This window comes from Carettochelys insculpta, chromosome 1, assembly GCF_033958435.1.
Source record: "Carettochelys insculpta isolate YL-2023 chromosome 1, ASM3395843v1, whole genome shotgun sequence".
In the NCBI taxonomy this organism is placed as follows: Eukaryota; Metazoa; Chordata; order Testudines; family Carettochelyidae; genus Carettochelys; species Carettochelys insculpta.
In genome coordinates this window covers 37,790,344-37,801,153 of record NC_134137.1, presented here as the reverse complement: position 1 = coordinate 37,801,153, position 10,810 = coordinate 37,790,344, and the positions used below count along the sequence as shown (strand labels likewise).

Sequence of the window (10,810 nt, the reverse complement as noted above, 5' to 3'; positions counted from 1 at the left end):
CAGTATATAATGGAACACAGCAATGCTCAACACGAGTTATTTTTATCCTGAGCCTAGGACAAAACAATGTTATTCAAAAAAAAAAAAAAACAAAAAAAAACCACACTTGACACTCATGTAACCACAGGATACCAGTACTATTTAAGAGAATTTCCTTTTAGACAACACATTTGACTGATTTCTTACAAACAAGTTTGTGGCAAACTGCACACCTTTTAAATCCTTGAAAGAGTCAAAAGTTATGGAAAATAATGTCGTACTATTTCTGATCTGTTGCATACCCACAAGATAATGCTGTCAAGAATCTCTCTGCTTCCCTGAACTTCATGTTCCTTTTTTCATACTAATGAGTGAGGAAGCAAGACAAATATTTGGAGGGAAAATGCATTATGGGTGCAAAGAAAAACAAACCTGTGTCCATTTCATCAACACTGTTCAAGAAGTCATCAGGGGTTCTGGGTACACTATAACTGCTCATGCTGAGGCCACTGTCTGTGCTCTCATCTCTGGAGTGATACGTCCCACTACATTAGAAGAAAAGTGAAAGCAGAAGATGAAGCATTTCAAAATTTAGACTGTACAATGTGCTCATTCTGGATCAGCTTGATGACTTTGGTGAAAGCGTACTATGCAGTTATACTGACATGGAATTAAAATTAGAATCGTCTACATGAGACAGCTGCAACAGTTTAACTACATTGCTGCTTAAAACCTTTGCTGACTTTTTTTCTGCTTTCAGTGTAGCTGTAATTTGTAGGGATTCTAATTAAGCTGCTCTTTAAAAGTAGCAAACTCGAACTCGCAAGCAGTACTCAAGACTCATGAGAAGACAGGCGCTTACCCACCTGTTTTGTCAGTAGCCCCTGATCTGGTAGACACGCTCAGAGACTGCCTAATGTACTGGGTTTCAATGGCAGAGGTGAAGGAAGAAGCAGTGGTGCCATCTATCTGGGTTATGGGTGACCCAGGTTCAACTCCCCCAAACTCTGCCTCAGGGGAGAAAGGATTTGATCAGTGGTCCACCTCTTAAGAGAGTGTGCTAACCACTGAGGTATAGGTAATTATTATGTGAGACCCTCCTAGGTTGCTCTACTTTAATTGTTCATCCAAAGATTAAAACGGGATTAATTGGAGCAGGGAGCTTCAGTCCCCCACTTCTTAGATAGGTGCCTGAACCATGAAGCTACAGTCATTTTCTGTGGCTCAACAACCTAAGAACGGCTATACTGGGTAAGACCAAAAGTCCATCCAGCCTAGTAGCCTGACTGCCAACAGTGGCCAGTACCAGGTACCCCAGAGGGGGTGGACCGAAGACAACAATCAAGTGATTTGTCTCCTGCCATCCATCTCCAGCCTCTGACAATCAGAGGCCAGGAACACCATTCCTACCCTTGGCTAATAGCCTTTTATGGACCTAACTTCCATGAATTTATCTTGCTCTTTCTTAAATTCTGTCATAGTCCTAGCCTTCACTGCCTCCTCTGGCAAGGAGTTCCATAGGTTAACTATGCGCTGAGTGAAGAACTTTCTTTTATTAGTTCTAATCCTGCTACCCATTAATTTCGTTTGGTGTCCTCTAGTTCTTGTATTATGGGCACAAGTAAATAACTTCTCCTTATTCACCCTCTCCCCACCTGCCATAATTTTATATACCTCTATCATGTCCGCCCTGAGCCTCCTCTTTTCTAAACTGAAAAATCCCAAACTTTTTAGCCTCTCCTCATACGGGACCTATTCAAAGCTCCTAATCATTTTATTTGCCCTTTTCTAAACCTTTTCCAGTGCCAGGATCTCTTTTTTTGGGTGAGGAGACCACATCTGTACACAGTATTCAAGATGTGGGTGTACCATAGATTTATATAGGGGCAATAAGATACTCCTTGTCTTATTTTCTACCCCTTTTTTAATAATACCTAACATCCTATTTGCTTTTTTGACTGCCTCTGCACACCAACCAATGTCTACACTACCAACAAACGTTGACCTATTTACAGCCACCGCAGTGACTACCTCTTGTGGACATGGAGTTATTGTTAGTCTAGTAGGGCACTTACACTAGCAGGAGTAAAGCTGTATGCACGCAGTGACATAATTAGGTCAATGTAAATAGCCTCGCATTAACTTAACTCTGTAGTGTAGACCAAATCCAAATTACTCATCCACAGTGGAACAGCTCAAAGAGGAAAGATTATCCCATAACTCAGTGATTAAAGCACAGTGCTGGGAGGATGGCAAAATTGAACCCAGGTTTACCATATACCAACTGAATGCTATAAGTCAGTGGACTAAAAATTTGAGGCAGGCGCCATGGCCTCCCTCGAGCTGTTTTGCGTTCCACGAGACAGGCCTGTAATTCATTCTCACAAGAAATAATGTGGCCACCTAAACCTCCTGATCCAGAAAAGGGGTGTCTCGTTGGAACCCTCCACTTCAGGTAACTGAAGGCTGCTATTAAATCCTCCTTTGTTCTTCTCTTCTGCTGACTAATAAGCGCAACTTCCTGAGCCTCTCCCCAGCCATGTTCATGGCTCTCCACTGGACTCTCAACCCAACGTGTCTGCATCTATTCTGTGATGGGATGCCCAAAATTGGATACCATATTCCAAACATGGCCTCACCAGTGCTGAATAGAGAGGAATATTAAAGCTCCTTTCCTCTGCCTTTTTAACAGAAATCACTTGAGCTATTCCCCATTTTATATGGTCATATCACCCAATGTTACTGCGTGTGTCTGAACTATTTTACCTGAATTAGTCTGCCTGACCCTCTGGAAATGAGACTGTCTTTCTGTATGCTCATACAGAACAAAGCATAACATTGGGGCTAATGAATGTCACCACACTATCACTGCAAATACAGACTCAAACAAATATTACAGAACTGCTGGTGTTTTGTGTGTACAATAATAGAAATTAACAGGTGGAAAACACCTTTCAACAACTTAAAGACGCACCTTTGCGTGCTCCATCTTAAAAGATTAAAACATTGCAAAGCTCACAAATACCGACCATCACATAACAATTGTGGTCACTGAAAGGGTAACCCTTAACTTCAATTTTTAAAAATTTCTAAGTTGGCATCTTCCTTTTAGTCTCCTCCCCAGCTGTTCTGCATTTCAGTCTACACAGACTGCAAGCTTTCTGAGGCAGGGTCTTTTATGTCTTGCACAGAAAACAACTGTCTGGCATCATAGGTGTAATTCTCCCTTACCAACATGCTGGTGTAACACTGATTTATGTTTTTTTTACTGAAACCAATCCTTAGTGGAGAATATTCCATTTGGAATAGGAATCAGATTTAAGAAACTAAAAGCTCTTAAACCAGGTATTCCAAACCAACTGTTATAGATTTACTGTCTGAAAAATAGATATGAAAACAACAGTTATAAAAAAGCACAAATACAGAAAATCTTCAACTGTTAGAGTCATCTCCTTCCCTCCTTCCTCTGGAAAATAATTCAGCAACTCAAGCCTTGATAAAATACATTTTTGAAGGCAGGCCCAACATGGCTGTGATTCTTTATAGCAGACACTACTTACAGGCTATTTTTTCTTCTCATGGAAGTGTGCATTAAGTTCAGCTTATAGCTCCAACTTTCCTTGCTTACAGCCACAGCAAATATATTCCATCACATGCATTATTTCTCATTTTAACATGTATGCCCACCAATATTTATTACTTCACTACATTTATAAACCCAAAAACTGAATTACCATCGCCAAAAAAACAGAATAAATAAAGAATAAATCTCAAAATTCTGTAAGATTTTCTGCACTGGCTACAGTAACTATCCATTCAAAGAAACTTTTCATATTGGGGAGGAAGCCATGACCTACTCAGCAACTACAGATAATGCAGAAAGGCTTCTTAATCCATGGAAAACAGTTGAGGGGCTGCAAGAGGGAGAGGCCTCAGGCCCACAAGATGGAATTAAAACCAGCTAGGGGAATGAATTGGGCTTGCTAGCTAGGGAGGAAGGGCATGCTCCAGCCCATCGGGGAGAACTAGCTTGGTTTAAAAGAAAGCTGCGTTGTCAGGAAAACTAAATACGTCAGACAAAAATGGCAGAACTAGGAGGGTAAGCTTATGTAAGCATATGTAGAAGGCAACGATTTAGCTGAAATAACAAGACCTGTCAAAATTAGCTTCCAAAAAATAAGTTGTTCTTAATGCCCATCTCCTTAAGTACTCTCTCTGCCCCTGGGGAACAAATTCTGTGCCCTGGTGACTGAAGTGATTTATTTATATAGGTGTTCAGGAGGTCCCTGCAGCAACCCTCCACCTTTACATTATACTCAAGGCAAGCAGAAGCACTGGGGAAAAACATGGCATCAGGAGTAGGCAACTGTAGCTGCCATGAGAAAGGAACAAGAGCCTTTTTCCTGCTTTGCTGGAATGAGTTGAATTGGTCAGCTCCAGTCTGCAGTCAGCAGCTTCCTCTGCTGCCTTCACCTGTCAACAACACCCCAATCACATGGATTTACCCAACTCTTTCATTTAATTACTTTGCTACCTGCTAGCCTCCCTACAACGGTATGGTCCATGTACTGTGGGATCCAAGTTTGTTAAAATTTTATGATTTCAGTTGCTTAGTTAAGGGTATGAATATTAATTTCAGAATAATAAGAAGCCCATCACACTGGGTTGGGTTCTGTCCTCCTGGGACATTTTATTGCTTAACAATGGAGATTTCCTGTACTTTATGCAGTACAGGGGGTCCTCATTTTACGTTGCCTCCCTGTAAATTGTTTCACACATACATCATTAATTAATTCATGAAAGTAAATTCCTTGTAAGTTGCACTCGCACTGATCCGCACTTATGTTGTTTGCGGGCCAAGGGACCAAAAGCCAGGAATATAGATGAGCTGTAGTGCTGGGGCCCTGGAAGTGAGCCCTGAAGTCACAGGAGACTGGTGGGGGAGCTGCAGGAAGCCAGGGGAACTGTGGGGGGAGCTTCATGGAACCGGGATGGTGGGGAGCCAGGCCGGTGGCTGTGAACAACTGCAGGCTGCCTGGGTCTGTGGGGAGCCATGGTGGATGGTGGCTGCTAGGACACAGGAGCAGTCAGAAGCTGGGACCCGGCTGCGATCAGTCAGGAGCCAGCCAGGGGGCTTGAGGGAAGATGATTTTCCCTTGTTCAGAAAATGCTCTTTTCCAGCTTGGGTCAGGTCCCGAGGGTGCTGGATAAGAGAGGTTCAACCTGTACAGGTACTGTACAGTACCTGAGTGCGGCCACGCAGTGGAGGGGGAGGCAGCCACACTACCCAGCAAAGGCAGCTGGAGGCAGGGCAGGCTGCACGCCAGGTTGCAAAGTGGCGGCGGTGTGCAGTGTCCTCAGGGCATGCAGGGGGAGGAGTTGAAGGGGCAGGTTACATGCTGGGTTGGAGGGGGTGGTAGTGTATATGTGCCCTCCAGGTGCGCAGGGGAGTATCCCAGTGCAAGGGAGAATGGCCAGGAATGTGTCTGGCCTGCACTCCCTCCTACAGAGCCAGCTTTATCCCCCATTAGCGACGCTGAGGCTGCAGGGCGAGGGACTCTGCTGTGCCCCCAGAAAAAATTTCATGCCTGCCGGCAAGGGGCCACACCCCACTTTGCGCATCCCTGCTGTAGCGTGCCATGACATCACACCACGATCCTCTGCGTCGTCCTTACTCTCTGTAGGTTTTGAAGGGAATGCACTGCATGTGCACATGCTTTATCTTAATACACTGGACAGTACTATACACTCCTCCCTCGCTGTGTGAGCACGATCGGTTCCCAACTTTCTGCTCATAGGCAGAAACTCCTAAGAGGGACACTAAATTCCTATTAAATTACATGTGAAAGTCTCTGATTAGTCCCTGGGGCTCCTGGCTTGGGGAAGGAGTGGCAGCAGGTGGTGCTACTAGCAGGGGGGCTGGACTAGATGACCTCCTGAGGTCCCTTCCAGCCCTATGATTCTGTGATTCTCTGCTGCTTTTGAAAGGTGAGTGAACCTTGGGTTGGGGAGGGTTAAAGGCTGGGGGTAGTTTAGGACTGTGAGCGGGAGGGAGGGGTAAAATCTGGTAGCGGGTTGGGGCAGAGGGTTCAGGCTGCCACAATTTGGGGCCAACGGGGAGCGTCAGGCTGCAGGGCCACAGGGGGTCAGGCAGCAGGGGGGCCTGGCTGCCAGCCAGTAAGGGGATCTGGCTGCCATTGTTTAGAGCTGCGGGGCGCTGGCGGCCATCAGGCTGTGGGGAGAGGGTGTCTGGCCATGGGGGTCAAGCCATGGGGGTTACAGGAGGTGGGGGGGGGGGGGGGGGTCAGGCCGCGGGGCAGGGTGTGGCCACATGGCTGCGGGGTGGGGAAGTGGAGGTGGGGTCTGGCTGTGGGAGTTACAGACGGTGGTGGTGGGGGGTCAGGCTGCAGGGCCACAGGGGTTACAGGTGGCGGGAGTGATCAAGCTGTGGGGGTTACAGGCAGCAGCGGGGTTGGGCTGTGGGGCCGCTGGGGGTACAGGCAGTGTGGGGGGGGTTCAAGATGTGGGGCCAGTAAGTGGGTCTGGCTTCTGCGGTTTAGGGCTGCAGGGCTGGTCGGGGAGGTGTCACACTAGAGGGTTGGAGCCACAGGGAGGGTGGTAAGGCTCGTGGGGGTGGGGTTCTGGCCATGAGCTGGCAGGAGCTGCCACGGTTTGGGGCTGTGGGGGTTGGGGGTGGTCAGGCTGTGGGGCCAGCAGGGGGTCTGGCTGGAGCTGGTTGGGGCTGCGGGGTTGACGGCGGGAGGTGTCAGACTAGGGGGTTGGAGGCGGGGAGGGGTGTAAGGCTCGTATTAGCTGGGGGGGAGCTGACTCGCAGGGTGAACTAAGGTAGGTAAATGTATTCCTCGTGTAAGCGAGTACTCGTAAGTGAAATACTCATTTAACGAGGGAAGAGTGTATTTGTGTAATCTATTTCTAGTTGTTGTTTTTTGTGGGTTACAGGTATGTCATATGTACCACAGGTGTGTGAACTGTACATGTTGGGAATGTATCTCAAGCTAATCACATTATTCCTTATGCATGTTAATTCTCCTTTATAAATTGTTTCGCTATAAGTTGCATTATTTAGGAACGTAACCTGGACTTATAACGAGGACCCCCTGCATGTAGCTGACTGCTGAGGAATAAAATGAGTCTTTTCTTGGCATTTTCGAATGGTTGGCAGAAATAATCTCTTGTCTGTGTGACAATTTTTAAGTATTAAAGACCAGAATGCGGCATCTGTGAACATGCATTCGCATTGACCACCTTCATCAAAACCAATGATCAGTGTGGGCTGAAAACATCAGTTGCATTTGTGGCTCGCATTTGTGTCCTCGTTATGCAAAGTGATTTGGAGGAATGGTCTGTTTGGGAAGGCTTTGAAAACACTTCCTTGCAGAATGCTCTGTGCACTGACAGAACAGACTGGATCCACTGAGCAGCGAGATCCCAAAAGGGATTTGCCCTGACACTTCTGCCCTTAGTTATTTATAATCAGCAATATGCCATCGATCCAGTCACAGAAATTTGGACATGCAGATGCTGCCACCTTTGCCACTCGAACAGAATGAATCCTCACAGAAGATCTGAAGATGTACTTACTGGTTTCTGTTAGTCTATAAGGTGCCACAGGACCCTTCGTTGCTGTTACAGATCCAGACTAACACAGCTACCCCTCTGTTACTGGTTATAGTGACTCCAATCATACCTTCAAAAATACTGGGCCTGCATTCCACCTGAGTAACCAACATGCAAAGCTGCACAAGAGTGTTATCTGCAACTACTCTGTCACGAGGATTTCCTAAAATATTTTGCAATGTTCCTTGCACCCTCACATGCTGCCAATGTCCAAAGTCGGCTACCAATATAGAAACTACAATATAATCCACAAACTAGGTGGGACCTGATGGGTAGGAAAATTCATACACGTTGCAGGTAGCAAGCTTGGTCCTTGTCTTCTCAGCAGTCGTATGTCAATCTGGGCAGGAGGTGCAAACACAAAACCTGTCAACATGCAATTGGATGCTGCTGAGAGAATTGTCCCAGGACTCCTGGAGTCCACAATGACAGTCTGGCTTCCCAACCTTGCATGTATCTGACCATCATCTGTCTGAAGTAGCAACACTACGAGAATACAGCTGCATGACAAGCCCAGATTTGCTTTTCTATAAAGATTTCCAAGCCCCCAACCCTACATCCTCTCCCAAGATATTGCCTTAGGTTCAGGAATCCCTTCTGGCTAGTGGCCGAAGTTTACAAAACTAAGACAACTTCACCAAAACAGCAGGGATCATGGCCTGCTTATGGATCCCATAGCAATCACTGGCTTCATCATGTCATGGAAGTTATGGATCAGAGCAAATGGTAGAACCTCACATGGGTTTTGGAATTACTTACTGTACAAACAGAAAATGAAATACAGCCTGATGTGTGTGTGTGGAGAAGACTCCAAAGAACATCTAATAAACTGCTTCTCTTTAAGAACTTTCTATCAAGAGAAAGCCTCTGTCCCATGTCACCTGAAGCATCAAGAGCAATGTTTCTTGCACCCTCATGTGAAAGGAACCAGTTCCCATCATACCTCTTTTTCTATCATGACACCAGGGACTGGCTCCTATGCTGCCTTGGAGTACTAGGAGCCTGTGTCTGTTCATGGCACTGAGTGTCCTTGGATGCTGCTGACCCTGACGATAGCACCGGTGTGCTCTGCACTGATGAGGTTAAGAACATAAGAATGGCCATACTGGGTCAGACCAAAGGTCCATCCAGCCCAGTATCCTGTCTGCCGACAGTGGCCAATGCCAGGTGCCCCAGAGAAGGAGAACAGAAGACAATGATCAAGTGATTTATCTCCTGCCATCCATCTCCTGCCCTTGTACTGAAGGCTAGGGCACCATACTTTACCCCTGGCTAATAGCCATTTATGGACCTAACCTGCAAAAATTTATCGAGCTCTTTTTTAAACCCTAATCGAGTCCTGGCCTTCACAGCCTCCTCCGGCAAGGAGTTCCACAGGTTGACTGTGCGCTGTGTGAAGAAAAATTTCCTTTTATTAGTTTTGAACCTACTACCCATCAATTTCATTTGGTGTCCCCTAGTTCTTGTATTATGGGAAAAGGTAAATAATTTTTCTATATTCACTTTCTCCACACCATTCATGATTTTATATACCTCTATCATATCGCCCCTCAATCGCCTCTTTTCCAGACAGAAAAGTCCCAGTCTCTCTAGCCTCTCCCCATATGGGACCTGTTCCAAACCCCTAATCATCTTAGTCGCCCTTTTCTGAACCTTTTCTAATGCCAATATATCTTTTTTGAGGTGAGGAGACCACATCTGCACGCAGTACTCAAGATGTGGGCGTACCATAGTTTTATATAGGGGAAGTATGATATCTTTTGTCTTATTATCTATCCCTTTTTTAATAATTCCTAACATCCTATTTGCTTTATTAACTGCCGCTGCACACTGCGAGGATGTCTTCAGAGAACTATCCACTATAACTCCAAGATCCCTTTCCTGATCTGTCGTAGCTAAACTTGACCCCATCATGTTGTACGTGTAATTTAGGTTATTTTTTCCAATGTGCATTACCTTACACTTACCCACATTCAATTTCATTTGCCATTTTGCTGCCCAATCACTCAGTCTGCTGAGATCTTTTTGTAGTTCTTCACAATCCCTTTTGGTTTTGACTGTCCTGAACAACTTGGTGTCATCTGCAAACTTTGCCACCTCAACTGCATCCCTCATTTTCTAGATCATTGATGAACAAGTTGAACAGGATCGGTCCCAGGACTGACCCCTGGGGAACACCACTTGTTACCCCCCTCCATTGTGAAAATTTACCATTTATTCCAACCCTTTGTTTTCTGTCTTTTAACCAATTCCCGATCCATGAAAGGATCTTTCCTCCTATCCCATGACCGCCTAATTTACATAAAAGCCTTTGGTGTGGGACCGTGTCAAAGGCTTTCTGGAAATCTAGGTATATTATGTCCACTGGGTGCCCCTTGTCCGCATGTTTATTAACCCCTTCAAAGAATTCTAATAGATTAGTTAGACACGACTTCCCTCTGCAGAAACCATGCTGACTTTTGCCCACTGCAAACCTTCTCTGGTGACATGTCTGTCTGCAGGGCCACATCCATGAGCAGGACCTTAAGTTGCTGCACTCTATCCTTCATATTCCTGGGCTTAAAAGTTTTACAAATGGAGCAATGATCTCTAAGATGCCCCTTGCCCAGACAAGTCAGGTGTGGATCACATTTAAGCATCCGCTTGCCACATTCAGAACAGTTTTTAAAACCCTGTGAGCAAGGCATCCCTGGCACCAAGAGGGGCAGTAACTCCTGCCTGGGCTCTTGCAACAACTGAGCATTAACTACTAAACGCTATGAACTATTTACAACTAATTAAGAATTTATTTACACTATGTGCAAGGGCTACCAGGTAAGAACTACAGAGAGAAAAGAGCTCCAGCAACCAACAGCATGGCGAGAATGAACTGAGTAGTGGGGCAGGCTGGAGTGGCGCAGATATGGCGACCAATACGTGAACCTTCTTGGGCTCCAACCCCACCTCCTAGACACTAACTTGTATTCATCCAGTTTGGAATACACACGAGCAATCATGTGAAGAAGAAAAGTCAGTTTCCAGGGGGTACTGCTCTGACCTGATGGCTATTGGCTAGGGCAAAAAGCTTTCCGGCAACTGGGCATGAGTCAGCACACACCCAATTCGGAATGGACGTGAGGAACACACCGTGAAGAACACCAATTATGGAATAGGTAGCTGTCTTATTTACCTTCTGCACAAAAGCCAATTTCAC

The 10,810-nt window shown here is 45.8% G+C and overlaps 1 protein-coding gene across 8 annotated transcripts in view; it reads right to left on the bottom strand.

Moving 5' to 3' along the window:
* Window positions 1-10,810, bottom strand: part of YAP1 (Yes1 associated transcriptional regulator) — a 128,995-nt gene that overhangs the window by 4,343 nt on the left and 113,842 nt on the right. For all 8 annotated transcript variants that reach the window (XM_074984567.1, XM_074984576.1, XM_074984585.1 and 5 more), the window contains one exon: window positions 412-524. In XM_074984567.1, the coding sequence (XP_074840668.1) occupies window positions 412-524 (113 nt within the window). The remainder of the gene's footprint in view (window positions 1-411; window positions 525-10,810) is intronic.